Source organism: Quercus lobata, chromosome 4 (assembly GCF_001633185.2).
Source record: "Quercus lobata isolate SW786 chromosome 4, ValleyOak3.0 Primary Assembly, whole genome shotgun sequence".
NCBI classification, from domain to species: domain Eukaryota; kingdom Viridiplantae; phylum Streptophyta; class Magnoliopsida; order Fagales; family Fagaceae; genus Quercus; species Quercus lobata.
The window spans coordinates 35105057-35124361 of NC_044907.1; the positions used below are offsets into that span (position 1 = coordinate 35105057).

General features: G+C 33.6%; 2 protein-coding genes across 5 annotated transcripts in view; one reads left to right on the top strand and one right to left on the bottom strand.

Annotated features, from left to right (window-relative positions):
* The first annotated feature begins 1396 nt into the window (after nucleotides 1-1396).
* On the top strand, nucleotides 1397-18022 carry LOC115986617 (nuclear pore complex protein NUP62-like). Of its 4 annotated transcripts, none has more exons than XM_031109825.1 (4): nucleotides 1397-1642; nucleotides 1836-1923; nucleotides 2014-2112; nucleotides 2856-2990. In XM_031109825.1, the coding sequence occupies exons 1-4, from the start codon at nucleotides 1632-1634 to the stop codon at nucleotides 2961-2963; spliced, it is 306 nt and encodes a 101-aa protein (XP_030965685.1). In that variant the 5' UTR covers nucleotides 1397-1631; the 3' UTR covers nucleotides 2964-2990. The 4 variants fall into 4 exon arrangements, with proteins under 4 accessions (XP_030965685.1, XP_030965683.1, XP_030965684.1 ...); XM_031109823.1 differs by lacking the exon at nucleotides 1397-1642 and adding an exon at nucleotides 3559-3822 and having other exon boundaries at nucleotides 1683-1923; nucleotides 2856-2910; XM_031109824.1 differs by lacking the exons at nucleotides 1397-1642; nucleotides 2856-2990 and adding an exon at nucleotides 17912-18022 and having other exon boundaries at nucleotides 1683-1923.
* The window catches only part of LOC115986612, a 92759-nt gene continuing 77812 nt past the window's right edge, over nucleotides 4359-19305 (bottom strand). Inside the window, exons 2-5 of the mRNA XM_031109813.1 lie at nucleotides 7551-7631; nucleotides 6466-6610; nucleotides 5973-6066; nucleotides 4359-4798 (exon numbers count right to left, since the gene is read on the bottom strand). Of these exons, the coding sequence (XP_030965673.1) occupies nucleotides 4647-4798; nucleotides 5973-6066; nucleotides 6466-6610; nucleotides 7551-7631 (472 nt within the window). The 3' untranslated portion in view covers nucleotides 4359-4646. The remainder of the gene's footprint in view (nucleotides 4799-5972; nucleotides 6067-6465; nucleotides 6611-7550; nucleotides 7632-19305) is intronic.

A 19305-nucleotide genomic window follows, 5' to 3' on the forward strand; every position in this document is an offset into this window, starting at 1 on the left:
TTGCTAGTTTTTTTTCCTATATGGCCGAACTCTTGCATATTCCATCTGGATAGAGCTTCTCTACATATGTCCATACAAAGTGTAAAATTATTCCCCACGCCCATAAGCTCGCCTTCAGCCCAAGTTTCCTTCACAATATCCCCACATTTTTCATCTTTAAGCCATATGGACTCAAATCTAAGTAGCTTTTTAGATCTCCTACGTTTAACCCTCTGATTTATTCTTAACATCAAACAACAATGATCAGAAGTTGAGGAAGTAAAATGATAAAGTCTAGCACTAGGGAATAGATTTAGCCACTCTATTGTTGCAAAACCACGATCAATTCTTTCCCTTATCCAACCCTAGTCATTTCAATACATACTCCATGTAAACCAAGAGACCATGTAACCAATGTTCTTCAATCCGCAAGAATTGATACAGCATTGGAAGTTATCGATCTGCCTAGAAGCCCTATCCAACCCACCTTGCTTCTTTGTAACACGGAGGACCTCATTGAAGTCTCCCACACGCAACCAATGGAGATTACTTGTTGTAGCAAGTTGGGATAGATGTGCCCATGACTCTGGCCTCCCATGGGTATTAGGATTTCCATGGAATCCTTTCAAACACCACTTCCTAGCAGAACCTCCAAAATAAATGATGGCATCGATATGCCGGCGAGAAAAAGTTTGTACATCCACTTTGACATTGGGTTTACAAAGCAGAACAAGACCACCACTCTTCCCCTCACTTGGAACTATCATGTCTTGAGTCAATCCTAAAGAGTTTTTGATATTGAACATCCGTTTCATGGCCTTCAAAGGAAGTTTGGTTTCCATAAGAAAAACCAAACTGGGAGCATAAGCTTGCACTATCTTCTTTAGTGCGTTGACTATGCGGGGGTTTCCAAGTCCCCGACAATTCTAACTTAATGTATTCATTGTTCTTGATGGGGTTGCTTAACAACCTCCATTGATCCAAATTGATCCTCGAAAACCTTCCCCAAGGACACTGCATCATCTAACTTCAACTTCTTCTCAAGCACTATTACTACCACCTTAGAGTTCTCAAATTAACCCAATTTCCTTTTAGGATCTTCATGATGATCTCCCATCACCACTTCCTTAGAAACTGTTTTTTTTATTTATTTATTTTTTTTTTTTTAAGTCTTTTCCAAGTCCCCTTAGAGCCCTTACTAACATTTTTACCTTTGGAAGATTTGCGGGGTTTTTTCGTACAATGCCCTCTGTTGAGTTTGAGACCTGACTTATTTCATCACCCGGGCCTAAAACAAAAGCAGAAGAGGCCAGATTCTCCTCAGTTAGAGGCCCATCCAGAGTTGGCCCATATTGTGGAGTGATTTCAGCCCCATCAAACATGGATTCAAAAGCATTTGAACGTGGAGATAGGGAATCAGAAATCCCCTCCACAGTTGAACATTCTTCGATACTTTCCATTCTAGGGCCTTATCAATATCCCTTACCTGAGCCTCAAAATCTACGGGAACGGTTGAATTTTTTTGAATTGAAGGGAACTCCGGATTTTGTAGGACATGCAAATCATATGGTGCACTATTTCCGGAAAACTTGGGATGTTGGTTACTCGTCTGCTTTACCATAGCCACCGTTTTTGGTTACTCATGAAAATTAATGGATGCAATGTAAGTACTAAGTTTGTTGATTGTTTATAATTAGGTTGGATTCAGGTTGATGGTTTGTGGTTATATGTCTGCAGAAGCATATTTTTCAGTAAAAAATTTCTGGATTCTGGTTGTGTATATATTGCTATCTCTCTGTCCGTCCCCATTCTAATATATCAATGTCATTTTATGTTTTTTTGGGTGTGGAATACAGGTATGAACAGTCTGAATTTATAGAGAAGGAATTAGAGCAGATGACAGAACAGATCAAATCAATTATTCAGACCCCAAATGCCAACCAGGTAAATACTTTTGAGTTCAATGTTTTCACTCCTTAACAAGTATTTTTTTTTCAGTTCAATGATTGATACCTACCATACCATTTCATTTAGGGAGGAGAACTTGAGGCAGTTGATGGGATGACACCTTTAGATGTAGTTGTCCGGATTTTAAACAATCAACCAAGTTCTTTAATGTGGATTGATGAGAAGGTTAGTATCCTATGTTGTATTAATCTATGGCAATAGCTGCACTTGTTAATCTTGATTAGTAATTATTGTGTAGAAATGAAAAAAAGATTGCACTTATAAAAAAGATTGCTAATGAGTTGCTTTACCCTTGTTTCCTATTATTGCTGCAAGTGTTTATGGTTTCCATTACCTTGTTCCACGAGCTAGTAATGTCTATCGTTTACAAAGCCTTGGGCTTTAGCTCAAGTTGTAAGTGGGATGGTGGTTGGTAGGTCTTAAGATCAAATCTTGCTAAGAAACAAGGAGATCAATTGTTGACAAATCTCAATACTTGTTAAGGCTTTCATGCAATGTAGATTAGCTCTTTTATATATAAAATTCAATTATTTACATGTACTATTTTGGAATTTTTTTTGAAAAGGTTAAGATGTACGTACTAATTTTTTCACATATAACCCCTTCTTCCAAAAAGACCCTGCAAGCTGTAACATTGTTTTTTCTTTGTTGTGTATCTAGCTCATGTTGTAGGAAACATAATATTCCCCAGTGCATTTATGGTAGTACTCATGCAATTCTTTGTGCTAGGAGTGACTGTTCTGCTTTAAATATTACTTTTCACATGAACATTTTATAAACCCCAGCATAAAGTGATGGGAAAGTAAGAAAAATCAGGAATTGCTGGATACATCCATTTTTCACATGCATTTATAATTATTCTCTATGGAATATATTGCAAGTGCACTGACCATATTCAATGCCTTCAGGCTGAAGAATTTTCTTCACGTATTCAGAAAGTTGCCAGCCAAGGTTCTGCTGCAGGTTGCGAACTGATGGATCCAAAGTTCTGGAAATCCTCATATCTGGAATTGTAAACTACCTCAAAAAAAAAAAAAAAAAAATATTTTCGGAATCAGCTTGTACTGAGTCAAGATTAGTACATGAATGCAGAGGAAAAGATTTCATTGCACCATTGTTTTTTAGGCATTAAATGCATTTGTAATGTCTATTGATATTTTTCCTTTGTAGGAATAGATATTCTCTTTAATAACATTTTGAGAATCTCTAGCAGTGAAAGATGTGATTATGCTTGCATCCGTCCTTAAGTAGCTGGGTGCCATGGGCTCATTAGGGTTGTTTTTTTTCTTTAACTTACATTATATTAATATGTTTGAAACGCTCAAGCTCAATAGATTTTAGGTCTATTGAGCTACACAATTGGACTTGCTTTAATGGTTAAATGTGTACATAGAGAGCTCCTAGTTTTCTAAAAGTGAATAAACAGTAGGATAAGAAATGGTTCATAAGCAAGCTTAGAGAATATAAATGTATTTGTGTAAATATTGATAAATCGATTGGAAAACAAGTTTGTGAGCTAAACATCCTTGAAAATAAACATGTTTTAAAACACCTTGCCATGCCTATTTTGGGTACATGTTCAATTTGAATATACTTAATGTTTTTTGGTAGGTGTTTTTCAACAGCTGAGTTTGGGTACGGAGGACCTATGAAGAAAATCTGAAGCCGAAGGCATTGTGAAGTGATAAGGTCATTCACAACTTGCTTGGGTGTTATTGTGTGATTGGGTTTTAGGACTTACATATGGGACCATCACATGAATTTAATTAAAGCAAACTTTAAGTTCACCAATCACAAGGTGATACTTAATCACGTTGTAGATTTCGGTATCTCTAGACTTTCTCTTACTATAAACAATGAAGAAAAATAAAGATATTTCCGAGTTGGCATTGCGTTGAGCCCAACTTTTTCTTTACAAAGTGTTTACTGTTCTGTTTTGTCATCCTACCTTACTCCTTGAACGTTCTATTTGGTGCTTTTATAACATGCATATTTTTCTTTTGGTGCACTTAAGATTTAAGAATACTAGATGCATGTGAAATGAGTAGATCGTGAAAGTTGGTAGGGCCACATGATTTGGTGTTTATATGAAAAACAATACCTCATCATGTGCAGAAAGACCTTTTTTTGAAGCCTTCTCATGGAGACTTGGTAATGTCAAGATAATTAGTTTTTTATATAGAGAGGTAATGACAATATATTATTGCTTGGACCTGAGAATAGGAAAGCAACTCATTCATGTGAGTGGAAAAACATAGATGAATTTAGAAAAAGCAAACCCAGCACTTGGTCCTCTGCGTCTTTCAGATGCAGGATTCACAAGCTGAGATGCATATAAGTAGCCTTGTGCAATTGGTGTTGGATACTGCAGGCTGAAGCTGATTTGCTAACAGATAATGTTATGGATGAAGTTAACTTGGCAAACGTGGTCGATAATATCCATTATAGGAGACTGGAAGTATGTGAGTTTTCCTTCAAGACCTTCAGGATTTTATTTATGAAACAAATGTAGGAGTTCAAATATTTGGAAACATAACCGTTTTGCAACATATAGAATACAGGGGGGAAAATGCTGAAATTTAATAGGTACTCATCAACTAATGGTGCCCCACTGTTGATCAAATAATGAGGTTTATTCTTGCATTCTTCTGCTTATGCTATGGTGATTCGAGCAGGTAGGGCTTGAGCCACAGCCTCAATCAGGTCATCACAAAAGAGAGAGGGAATAATGATCTAATTTTTTCCTCCATCTGCTGAAATAGCCCCTTCATTAGAGACAGAAATTTCGCAGCGAGCTCAAATTTTGCTTTTGCGCCATCCCAAATCCACATCAATATACGTATAGCCAAGCCTGGTTATTCATTAGAAATTAGTATCCTTACATAATTAACTACATGGATAAAATGAGAATAAGTTAGTTATAGAAATGAGAAAGAAATTATAGGAATATTCATGTTATTGGTTAAGTGATCAAGTCTCACGTAGGATAATACTGACTAGAGTAACAAGTGGTAATAAAATTTTGTGGGACTAAACCCTCTGGGGTTAAGCTTTTGAGTTAAGGTGTTGTTCCAACATGTTATCAAGCCCTCTAAAAAAGACTCTTAAGATGTTAAGCTCAACTTCCACAAATCCAAAATCATAATAGCAAGAAAGATTTCTATTTTATCCAAACCCGCATTAAAAAATAAATAAAAAATAAAAAACCACTGATTGCTCTAAAAAGCACTTCTAAAAACCACTGCCAAAGTCTTGAACAACACACACACACACAAGTAAAATCCTAAGATCCAATGCTTCGAGTTTTGTTGAGGCCTTTCATAAGGGCTTCTTCTTAAATTCATACATTGACCAAGCCTTGAACAATAATTTTCACACTCTTAAATTTTATAGCAGCAAGGGCACAACTGTTTTGTCTCTTTTGTGGTGTCAAATAACCACAACCATGTTTCTTCCCATAGTTCTATTCCATTCACCTGTTGGATGTTTTCATGCTACAAGTCTAGTCCAAAGTTGTATTTTATTAACATATATGATAACACCACCACCAACACAATATCCAAAGGCCATTTAACTGTTGAGATGGTTGGTTCTAGAGAAATGAAACTCCCATGAGAGTGAAAATCACATGCAGAGTTTCTCTAGAAATGAGAGGAGATAGGGATCAAATGGCCTGAATACTTGGGGCCTTTTTATACACCCTTTTACCCAATCGGAGAGTTGTAACTTTAGGAACAAACACAACCCTCTGTAGGGTCATATCCATTCACTAGAGAAACTAATTGCATTGGAAGTTATCACCACTCTACTTCTCTAGGAGACAAGGTAGGAAATTTTATATGAGGGAATGCCACCACTGTTGTGGCGTGATTACCCCCTCCAATACCAACAGAGTTGCATCTAGCCATAAGACAGACAGTATTTTCCAATTGAAAGAGTCGCTTGGCCAAATAAATAAAAGAAAAGAATTTATTTCCTGTGCATCTATTAACACAAACCAAATATGTGATGAGAATAGTGAAAACCTGCATAGGGTATCCTTTGAAACTCTTGAACAAACTTGTTCCTCAAAATCGCATCCAAATCAGCTTTACCAGATGCTAGAGAAGCCACTAGAGTCTGCATTCAAGTTAGATTCCTTAAAGAGACATACATTAGCAGGAAAAGATTCCTGCTGTCTGTCCAGAGAAAAAAAAAACAAAACATTCCAATTTTAAGTATTTGAAACCCATTATTTGATTTATATATGGTTTTTTGAATTGGAAAAGAAATTTGCATAGGCGAAATGATATTGTCCTTACAGTTGAAACAAGTAAGAGTCTAAAGATAAAAAAAAAAAACATAGATCCAAACAAAACGTCGGCAAAGAAGAGGAGGGGGATGAATAGTTGCAAGGCGTTTGGAACTTTAGTAAAGTACAATCACTTCTGAAGGACTCATCTTTGAGCCAATCATGTCAGAAATGCTTTTTTTTAAACAATTTTCAAATTCTAAGATTATCAAAAGGGAGAATTGGACCTTGAGAACTGTTAGCAGCAATCGAAATGCATCACAAAGCCTTCTGTATCCCTGAGATGGCAATAGTTTTGGATCAAAACAATCCAATTTCTGCTTAAGCCATTTGATCAACTCTGATGCAGAGAAGGATTTCCCACGCCTATAACTGTTTATGAATGCAATCTGATCAGAAAAATTGTAGTCCAAGCTAAGGGTAGTCTATTTTTTACGGAATGTATATTGAGACAGTGTAAAGGATTTATACAAGTAATAAAAGCCAATTACCTTACAATGACCATGGTATTGTTTTAAAACTTATCCAAGATAAGTTAAACTTGGGAAATAGAAGTTGGTGCTAGAACATAAATGACCTTATCAACTACTGGAATCATTCAAAGTGACATCATGGACACAAATTTTTCCAGCAGAAAACTCAATTTTTAAGAATGCTTCTTTCTGAAGTTCTATCTTGAACAATAAACCATGGTTTTAACTTCTAATAGGAAAGTTGCCCAAATCAGTCTTAATAAAGTTACATGATACTGCTTAAGAATGGAGATATCCTAATTTGGTATGTGGGATCTTGAGCACAGATAACCTAATTTCACAATGTAGCAGACCTGGACAGCAGCTAAAAGCTGCAGAATGATCCAAAATGAAAGTGTATTATTAGGTAAAAATTATATATTATATGCTTCATAGCACTTCAAATATTTTTCCAGTTTGTATTACATACTAATTAAAGAATTAAGCGGAGTCATCAGTCCTGCCCATTTATGAGCTCTCTTATTTTGCAAACTATTTTTTTTTTTTTTTTTTTTTGACGGCAAAGATAGAAATTTTGCAAACTATTTCCAAATAAGCCAAATTAGCAACCTAAAAATTTAATTTCAATAAGAACTTAAAGTAGTCTTCCAAATTGAATCATTAGGACTAAAATCTTTTAACAAAAGCATCACCAAAATAAAGATAAGGCAGTGATATAGTTGATTTTTTTTTTTTATTAAACTGGCATTAGAATTTAGATGCAGATTTTTCAATGTTAAAATAGAAAACATGCATAATCACAAAAAAAGAAGCATAATTGTACTACTACTTCTACTCACTTTTGGAGGGCAGGAGTTGCATTAAGTTCCAGGTATTCAACAACCTCCATAATCTCCGGAAATCGTTCCTCAATTATTGTCCTTGAATGATAGGAGCAATAGAATTTAGATGCAGATTTTTCAATATTACAAAAATAGAAAACATGCATAATCACAAAAAAGAAGTATATTTGTACTACTACTTCTACTTACTTGACGGCACGAATTCCTTCCTCAATTATTGCACCGTCGATGTCGAAAAAAGTGGAGACGGCGGAGTCGAGGTGGAAGTTGTGGCTCTCTAAGAAGAAGAGCGCTTCTTCCCTCTCTTCGTTGTTGGCGTTGGGGTCTCCATCTCGGAGAGATTGTGCCACCAGAGAGTTGCTGGTCTGTGAAAGCACCCCCAGAGATTGTGTCACATCCTCCGTCGCTCGCATCCATTCGCCATAAGGACTCTGCTCCCCCACCTTCAGTTTCGTGGTCTTGCATGCTTTTGCCTCATGACCAAGGAGGCCACAATGGAAGCACAGATTCCCTACTTGAAAACCACCCTAACCGTATCACCTTCCTGATTCCCTACTTGGGCTCCCCGGCGTATCGGCTTGTCAAAGGGCACGTCAACTCTGACCCTGCTTCCTGGTTTATCAGATCTAAGGGTAGTTCCCACACTTGCACCCACATCGGAACAGTTTGGAAGTTAACCGAAAAGGCCGTCATTCCTTTCTCCCACCTTCGCAGTAATAGGATATGATTATCGAAACTCCAAGGACCATTGTTAATAACCCACTTCAATTGGCATTCCATCGAGAATTTAAACCGAAACAGTCCGTCCCCAGCATCTGTAATTGTTAGATCGTTCCCCTCCATCTTCCATGCAGAGTGTAGATGGTTTTCCGCAGCTCTAAAGTTGATGGATTCGGTCTTGTGAAACCTTCCTAGCAAACTGAGGGACCACTCTTCACGGTGCTTCGACCGAACCATGATCACCTCATCTTCCTCCGCTGTCAAACTAACCGAGTCCATGCTGACAAAACAATAATCTGAAAAGGATAGGGTACCTACACTTAAGGTCGACCCAGATTTCTCCTAGGATTCGACAGTTGAGTAGGAGGAAAGAAAAAAATTAAGGTCTCACCCTGTGTGAGAAAGAACGACTCCTAGCAAACTTTATAATCGTGACAATAATTGTGACAACTTTCCAGTTTGTCACAATAATAGTAAAATTTCCTTTTCAAAAAAAAAAAAAAAAGAAGTAAAATTTAATAAAGTTTTTCAATTTATAAAACATGTTCATAAAAATATATAAAATGAGAAATGATATGTCCAAAAATATTTTCATAACATTTTCACATCAAATCATAAGTGACAAGTTCTTACTGGTTGTTATTATTAGGACAAAAAAGTAATCTCAGTTGTAAGTTCAAATTTGAACCAATAATAACTAATCATTTATGATTTGTTGTAAAAATGTTGTAGACATAGCACTTCTCAAATAAAATTGCTTCAAAGGAGTTTTCTTTCCCTTAATTAAATTTGGGAACTTCAATCAAAATATCATTACTAGTTAAAATTCCTACAAAGAAGCAAAAGAAAGAAGGGAAATTTTGTTTCGATATTCAATTTCTCAAAAAGAGAATCCTTGGTTCAATTTCCATAAAAACATGGGTTCTTGACTTATCCTTGAGATTAAAATAAATTATCTCACCCAAAAACAAAATTAAGTCAGTGCTTAATTAAATACTAGGTATTTGACTTAAATATCCATCATTTGACGTGGACAAAATCGTATTTGAGGATTTTACATCTAAAACCTCAATTTAAGAACTACTAATTGGTTTGATCCCCGCCAAGGATACGTAGGCAACCTAAATAAATTCTTAGATGCAACCACAAATAAATAAAAACACATATCCCCTTAAACATGAAAATAAATAAACTTATGTACAAAGGCGATGTGGTTGGAATCAAAAGGTCTTTCCTTAAAACAAGAGATTGTAAATGACCTTAAACTTTTTTTTTTTTTTTTTTTTGAGGAAATACAGTTAGCTTAAATTGAGAGTCTCTTATTCTAATCGAATTCCACATTCACTAAAAAAATAACTGCCGTATGCTAAAAAAACCAATCATCATATAATATGTTTATATCTATCGGATCTTACAGATACAAAAGACAGTTAGATTTGCAATTGATTTTTTTTTTTTTTTGGGCTAAATTCGTTTAAAGTATAATATTTTTTTTTTAAATGAGCTTTTTAGAAATTGAGCATATAAAAAAATTATTATTAAGTATAATATCTATTAGTATTACTAACATTTTTTTTTCTCAAAAAAAAAAAATTATTAATACAAATAAGAATGACAAAAGTGTCCCACCTTACTTGGACTGACATGTATTACACAAGTTTTCTCCTTCAGAAGAAATGATAAAGGTGAAATAGGTTTTAATAACCCACACCTGACTGTATTATATTATTTGAAATATATTATATACGATTTAGTCATTTCTATACACATGATTTTATAATCTAATTTTTATAGATATTCCTAAAACACTCATCCTCTCTCTTTTAGCACTTTCATCGTCATCCCTCTATTTTTTCTTGTCTTTGCCTCTTTAGTGTTAAAGTCATCTTTAATAAGGATGACAAATTATTTCTATTATGCCTCTGCCCACCCGCTTCCTTCTCAAAGAAGGAACGTGATGGAGATAAGACACCCATGATCTGATCATGTCCATTTTTTTACTATTAATAATGGCACTTGTATTAATAATCATATCTTGGGGAGTGGAAGTGCTAGTGATACAATGAAATTAACTTAATATTAAAAAATGCATAATTTTGGTTAGATTATTTAAAACATATAAAATTACAATATACTCTCTCCTTATGCTTTTTCCCTTTTTAATATTAAATAAATCTCTTTCTCAAAAAAAAAAATTTAAATAAATCTTTTTCCCCTCTTTATCAATGCACTTTATCAGCAAACTTGCGAATTAAGTTCTTATATTCTTTCTCAAAAAAAAAAAAAAAAAAGTTCTTATATTGGTCCCCCTCAAAAAAGAAGATGTTCTTATATTGGTCCCATAAGAATATGTCAAACATTAAAATTCAACATCACTAACATTTATACAAGTACACAGCCACATCAAATCAACGTTTTTCTTCTGTTAATGCATGCTTTGCCTTAATCAATTCCATTCAATTAATTCTAAAAAGAAAACAAAAATCCATTCAATTGAATTTGGGATTGGGATTGGGATTGGCTCAAAGTTGTTAATAAATATACACTATGAATCTATTTTTGGTACCAGTCGAACTTCCTTCTCATCATATTGGCGAGCCACAGTCGTCTCTGGTGTATAGGAAAGTTCTTAAAACCAACAAGTAATTTATAAATTTCTATCCAAAAGAAAAGTTATAAAATCTTTTGGTCTCAAATTAAAAAAGAATTAGGACCATACCTTTCCTTTGTCCAAACTCCAACACAGGATTTAATCATTTACTTAAAATAGTAATCTTTATAGTGAGTGACCATTATTGTTACAAATAACTAGTCGCTAACCCGTACGATGCACGAGATAGTTAAATAAAATTGAGTTAAAAATGAAGGAAAATAAATAATTTAGTTCAAAATAAAGGTTCAGCTAAAAAATTGGTAAAAAATACAATTATTTTTTACTTTCTTTGAAATTGAACAAAGTAATGCAAATTCAGAACCAATAACCCAAAACCAAAGAAAAAAAATAGAAGAATCTTCAACCTCTAGAGGAAGAAGCCCAAGTTTGAAAAACCCCACTAAAGTATTCGATTTGTACCACAATAAGACATAGAAATAATAAATATATCAGTAAGTATATGAAAAATTGACAATCACAATCAAATTCAAAAGTCAAATGGAAGGACATGTCAATCTCACTATCTATAGGACTGTTTCTATAAAGAAAAATGCAGATTTTAGTTTACTGTGTAGTATTAGAGAAACAAAAAAGAAAAATAGTTCTTGACAATATCTGAGGACCTTAAACAAACATAAATTATGAACATTCTTTATTAACAGAAATAATTTTTATTTCAAAAAATTGCATACCCAAACCTTAGCCTAAACTAAAACAAATTCAAATGAAAGACAATATTAAAAACCCCAACAACTTGAAACTGAAACAAACCATAATTGAAGGAAATATTAGAAAAAGAAATTAATACCTTTGCATTGATGAAATTAGAATCTCTACATTGTGAAAGATTCCACTTCATCTCTACAAAGAAACTGAATTATTTAAATCCAAAAGAGACAAATTTTTAAAAAAAAATTTATTAACAAAAATATTTAATAAAAATTGTCACATATCAGAATCCTATTTTCTAAGCCCTAATTTCTGAATTTAAATCTAGAACCAAAGCCAACTGTAATTGTAAAATGAACACAAACACTCATGTGAAAATACACATACACTAAAAAAGATCCAATGTTTTATGTTTTGGGGTGTATTGTTTTTCTTACTATCTCTGTTTTTGCTTTTAATACATATACACTCACTTTGTGTTAGAAGCTTCCACTGCCCATTTTAGCACTACCCCAAATTCTCACCTACATGCTCTATATGCCTTTTTTTTTTTTTTTTTGCTTTTGCTTCTTTATATTTTAAAGTTTTTGTAACAAATATTCAAGTCATTGGGTTCACACATTATTTCAGCTTACTTAACTTTTAATTTCTCACAAACCAAAAACACAATAAGTAAATAAAGTAAGTAAGATCTGTATTTTCTTCTTTACACGACATTCAAAGCAACCATTAAAAATGGTTTGTAGACAACTATATGAAAAAATAAATAAATAAATAAAAATAATACCCTAGGACTCCTTTCACATATTCTTAGAGATTAAAATTACACAGTATAGGATCTCATCAACTGTTATGTTATTTCCAAGTAATGCAGAATAGATTCACAACAATAGAATTTCCCACCAAAGCAATTCAGTTTTATTTCTTTGAAGAGACAAAAACACAAACCATAATAAGAAATGAATGTGCTAAAAAAAAAAAAAAAAAAGCAACTGGTGACAAAATTTAAATCTATTAGAATTGAACCAAAAGACAGAGCTCCAATTTAAAACCACAGGAATCAAAACAATCATCCACACCACACCACAGCAAAGCAATTCATTGTTATTTCTAATTGAACAAACAATTACAATGTCTGCACCTCTTCTAAGCATGTCCTACCTGGATTCCAAAAGATAAGTTGCAAAACAATATGGCTTTGAACATATACATTCCAAGTTAATTCCAATCGATTAGTGGGCATGGTTGCCTAAGCCAGAAGTACAATTTCACCACAATTAATTGGGTATTAATCCCACCTATAGCTTATTTCACAAATTAAAACCTCCCTTAAGCATAAAAATAAGACACAGAAAAGAAAAACGATAAGAAGGAAAGTATAAAAATAAAACAACCTAGGAAAAGTACTATGGCTTTGTAAAATACTGACTTTTACATTTTATTTTGGAAGTAAAATGGAACAGTTTGTGGCAAGATACAATGTTTTGGATGAAAGTTGACCCACAAGTCTCTAATTTGCCAAAGCACACTCCATTAAACCCGTGAATTACAAGAACAGTGCAGAGATATAGATAAGACTAAAAGAGTCCACATCCGTTTCAATTTTCTAGGGCTTTTCTCTCACTTTCTCTCCCTCTCTCTTTGTTTCTCAATTAATCAATTATATCTCTGTCAAAGACCTAAACTCTCAAACCAATAATAAAGATTCAATTTTGAATGTGTGTTTATCTTCCTTATAATCTCAGAAACTAAGTTATGTGTTCAAAACGAAGCAGCAAACCATTACTACCAATCCATATAACAAAATGTAATAAGGGAAACAAAAGCCATCAAGCAAAAGAAATAAGAATGGAGCACAAAAAGAATTGAGATTTAGAGATACCTAAACCGAAGTAGCCACATTCTGTCAATATTTATACACTGTGAGGAGAGGAAGACAGGAAGGAAGGAACTCAGATAGGCTGCCGTTACTGTGAAACCGTAGAGCAAGAAGGTGAGGAGATTTCAACGGTTTCAAATGGTATCAAATTTTCCTGGCCTTCACGGTTTCAGAATCTTTGTTTTGAGTAGCATGCCAGTATGACGTTATATTTTTCAAACTCTTTGTTTTCTCACACAAAACCCTTCCACGTTAAATTTTTCAAACTCTTTGTTTTCTCACGCAAACCCCTTTAGGGTTCCACCTTCCACGATTTCTTTTTCTTTTTTTTTCCTTTAAGCTGAAATGGCCTTGGGTTGGGCTTGATAGTGGAAGTAAATAGATAAGAAGTGGGCTGAGATTTATTATATAGATTTATTATAGGGCTGAGATTTATTATGCAGAGTTACTATTATTTTGAAATTTGTAAAAACTATTTTCAAATTGTAGGACAAAATAAAAAAAATAATAATAAAAATTGGAATGACATGGCCACTGACGTAGTGCAACATGAGTGCAACAACATTAAACGCTTCAACTTTTAATAATATATAGATATAGATAAGACAAAATAAAAGGAGGGACGGGAAAAAGAAATAAGAAGAAGATAAATTATATTTTAAACCAAATAGTTTATAAATTAGGGGTCATATAAACCTTTTTTTAAAAGAGAATTTCAACCTATGATGTCTGCTTTTGATGATAACTCTTCATTGTTAGACCAATAAATTAAACCAAGCAGTTTTTTGTGTAGGCTAAGATTGAACTCCAAATATCTTATTTAATTATCAAAAACTTTACCAATTAAGTTAACTAAAACCCACAAGAGTCATATAAACTTAAATCTCGAACTTCCAAAAGTTTCAAATCAAAGTCTATATTTTTAAAAACATGTAAGGCTGTAATTTAAAACCTTCGAAGTTATGGGTCCAAATTGGAAATAATAATAATAATAATGTGTAAAATATAATTTATTTATTATTTACTAAGTCAACCAAACCAAGTTTTAATTGAGTCTTAATTTCTATGGGCTCCAATGCATGCTGAAGATGGACAACTAAAATTCAATATTTATAATTAAGGATGGAATTGAATTGTCTAGCTTGGCAAAAGAGAGAATGTGCCCCCACAGACTGTGATTCTGAAAATTGACAACTAAAATTCAATATTGATAATTAGGGATGGAATTGAATTGCCTAGCTTGGCAGAAGAGAGAGTGTGTCACTAGAGACTGTGAGTGATCGCATGAAGAATCGGTTCATGTATAAGCATTTTCTCTCAAAATCATAATTTTTCGCTTCTAAGTTTTGTTTGATGTGAGAGACTATGTCCCCCACCTATTTGTTTCTATCAAGGCCAACCAGTGTGAACGAATGGGGTCATGTTGGTGCCTCTCAAAATAACGGTTTGATTAAATATATTTTTCCAATAAATTGAGGGTTTTATATGGAGTTGTCACTTATTTTATTAAAAAGGAAACAAAATAAAGAGAACCATGTGATGCAATGTTATTTATTACATGGATTTCTTTCTCCCCTTATCCTCTTCCATTTTCTTTACCTTTCATACTCTCAAACTTTTGGTTTAAGGTTGGTTACTCTCATTGATGCTAACCCTTATTGATTTTCTTGATCCCTCTCAATCTTCCAATATTTTCAATTTCACGCCATCATCAAAGTTGCAATTGTTGAAATCAATGAGACCAACTAAACCTAGTTCTTATACTTGGGTCGACATTCCCATTGATCTTTGTGGGAATGAGTTCCTACTTCCTTTGATACCCATACATATTTACGCTAAGTGATGGGTTTAGGTGCAACTTGAGTTTGACCAATTTGTGATCACCTATACCATAATCATCCTTTTAAAAAAAAATATATATATATATATATATATTAAAAAAATGAAAGGGCAATATTGTACAATTAAAAAAATAAAATAATAATAAAGTTTTGAGTAACTAACTAACAACAGCAACATGTTGAAGTTAAAGACATGAAAATGATAATATGGAAAGTCTAAAATATAAAACCGAAAACTGCTCTACTATAAGATTTTGGTAAAATCTAAAAACTATAAATGATTCAGTATGTGACAAAGAAAAAACTTGTCCAGTTGAGATTTTTTTTTTTTTTTTTACAAGATAGAATTTCTACTCTAATCTAATCTAAGTGCATATGTGTGTGAAGCTCCCTTCTAGAGACTTCAACCCCGAACCTTGCCCCCCACACCCAACAAGCATTTATACTTGTGGAATGACCATCGCACCAAGAGTGCGCGGTGGTTGTCCAATTGAAATTTGAAAATTAATTGATTTGTAAATTTGTGAAAGCCCATTAAGGCATTAACACAATAACAACAGGTATCCCCTTCTCGCCCCATCATCTCATTTCCATTTTTCTTTTTCGTTCTTTCTCATTCATTCACATTCTCCATTTCCTTAAGTCTTGGATAGATCACTTAATTTTAGTGGAATTTCTTAAGTCTTGGAACAACTGGACTTACTTTAATGGTTAAATGTGTACATAGAGGGCTCCTAGACTTCTAGTTTTCTAAAAGTGAATGAACAGTAGGATTAGGAAATGGTTCATAAGCAGGCTTACAGAATATACATGTATTTGTGTAAATATTGATAAATAGATAGGAAAACAAGTTTGTGAGCTAAACATCCTTGAAAATAAACATGTTTTAAAACACCTTGCCATGCCTATTTTGGGTACACGTTCAATTTGAATATACTTTAATGTTTTTTGGTAGGTGTTTTTCAACGGCTGAGTTTTGGGAGGGAGGGCCTATGAAGAAAATCCAAAGTGGAAGGCATTGAGAAGTGATTAGGTCATTCACAACTTGCTTGGGTTTCATTGTGTGATTGGATTTTAGGACTTACACATGGGACCATCACATGAATTTAATTAAAGCAAACTTTAAGTTCACCAATCACAAAGGGATACTTAATCATGTTGTAGATTTGGGTATCTCTAAACTTTCTCTTACTAGAAACAATGAAGAAAATATATAGATTATTCCAAGTTGGCCTTGCGTTGAGCCCAACTTTTTCTTTACAAAGTGTTTACTGTTCTGCTTTGTCGTCCTACCTTTCCCCTTGGAAGTTCTATTTGGTGCTTTTATAACATGCATATTTTCTTTTGGAGAACTTAAGATTTAAGAATACTATATGCATGTGAAATGAGTAGATCGTGAAAGTTGGTAGGGCCACATGATTTGGTGTTTATATGAAAAACGATATCTCATCATGTGCAGAAAGACCTCTTTTTGAAGCCTTTCTCATAGAGACTTGGTAATGTCACTGGATCACATTGCTTCATAGCACTTCAAAAATTATATATTATATGCTTCATAGAACTTCAAAAAAATTTCAAATTTGTACTACATACTAATTAAAGAATTAAGCTGAGTCATCAGTCCTGCCCATATATGAGCTCTCTTATTTGTAAATTATTTCCAAATAAACCAAATTAGCAACCTAAAAATTTAATTTCAATAAGAACTTAAAGTAGTCTTCCAAATTGAATCATTAGGACTAAAAACTTTTAACAAAAGATCACCAAAATAGAGATAAGGCAGTGATATAGTTGATTTTCTTTATTAAACTGGCATTAGAATTTAGATGCAGATTTTTCATTATTACAAAAATAGAAAACGGGCATAATCACAAAAAAGAAGCATAATTGTACTACTACTAGCTCCTACTTCTACAAAAAATTTCACTTATAAAAAAGATTGCTAAAGAGTTGCTTTATCCTTGTTTCCTATTATTGCTGCCAGTGCTTATGGTTTCCATTACCTTTTTCCACGAGCTAGTAATGTTGGAAGATTTGTCTATCGTTTACAATGCCTTGGGCTTTATCTCAAGTTGTAAGTGGGATGGGGGTTTGTAAGTCTTAAGATCAAATCTTGCTAAGAAACAAGGAGATCAATTGTTGACAAATCTCAATACTTGTTAAGGCATTCATGAAATGCAGATTAGCTCTTTAATTTATATATAAGATTCAGTTATTTACATGTTACTATTTTGGAATTTTTTTGAAAAGGTTAAGATGTACGTACTAATTTTTTCACATATAACCCCCCCTTCTTCCAAAAAGACCCTGCAAGCTGCAACATTTTCTTTTTTCGTTGTTGTGTATCTAGCTCATGTTGTAGGAAACATAATTTTCCCCAGTGCATTTATAGTAGTGCAATTCTTTGCTAGAAGTGACTGTTCTGCTTTAAATATTACTTTCCACTTGAACATTTTATGAACCCAGCATAAAGTGATGGGAGCGTAAGAAAAATCTGGATTTGCTGGATACATCCATTTTTAACATGCACTCATAATTATTCTCTATGGAATATGGAATATACTGCAAGTGCACTGACCAGCTTCAATGCCTTCAGGCCGAAGAATTTTCTTCACGTATTCAGAAAATTGCTAGCCAAGGTTCTGCTGCAGATCGCGAACTGATGGGTCCAAAGTTCTGGAAGTCCTGATATCTGGAATTGTAAACTACCTCGCTCCATGAGATAATTTTCCCTGGAAGTGGAAGTGGGCTAAAGTAGAACACTACAGTAAAGGAGGAAACTTCGTGGAACTTCCCTGAACTCTCTAAAGTTAGTCACCATTACTGTCCGCTTCTCTATAACATTTTCTATTTTCTCAGAACTGTGAACTGTACAAAAAGTTTTATCTGCGACTAATCGTTTGAGGCTCTTCATCTACTCAACTTTGACATTGTAATCCGCAACCTCAAGGTCCTCTCTTTTCCTCTTATGCAATGCTTATACAAATTTTACGTTCCTTTCATTTTCCATCAATTTTCTCATCATTGGAATAGAAATTGAACTCAAACTAAATACAAATTAAATAAGGGAAAAAAAAAAAAAAAAAAAAAAAACAGAGAATTCACACAAAGCATTATTGCATAAGAGAGGAGAGGACCTTGAGGAGGTGGATCGCTTTGTCGTGGTTGAGGAGATGAAGAGGTTCAAACAATTGGTCTTTCCGTGTGCTCAGTTTATACATGAAAAGGGAAAATAAGAGACATATTGTATGTTGAACAGGAAAACTATGTTGGCATTGAGGAAAAGAGAGAACTTGATAGAGAACTTGAGGACACTAACGGTGACAACTTTAACCAAAATCTGGGGTTCTGTTCTCTCGTAAAATCCAGAATTTGTTTCCGTTTGGATCGTCTAATTGAGCTTTCTTTGATTTCCTCGCACCTACACTAATAAAAAAAATATCAAAATTATGACTTTTTTTTTAAGGCTATTAATGATTTCATCACGAAAAAATCTCTAAATATTACTATAAAAAAAAAAAAATACATATATCATCTGACTTTTAAACTTATACTAGCTGTTGATCAGTGTTTCCCACGGCTTTGTAAATATTTAAGTTTTGCCAAAGATTATTATCTGATGAGGCAACCATTTTCAAGCATGTGAGAGACACATGCGTGTGTGGTGTGGATTCTAAATTTTCTAATGAATCAAAATCTTCTGGTGGTGATGGGATGAATATGCATGCATTGGGTTTTTCCTTTTTCATTTATTTTAGGTAAGCGAAATAAGCACAAGATTTTGATTCCTAACACATATACCAATCCTCAAACCTCCCATCATGTCCAAGTCACAAAACCCCATCATCTGTTTCAAAGGAATAAACCGTAGTATATCTAAATAAAACTTAGAAACAGAACCACAATATATATACAGAAAGTATATTCCATGAAAATTTATAACTGAAGTAAAAAATTAGAAGATAAATTAGGGAAGAGGAAAAACAATTT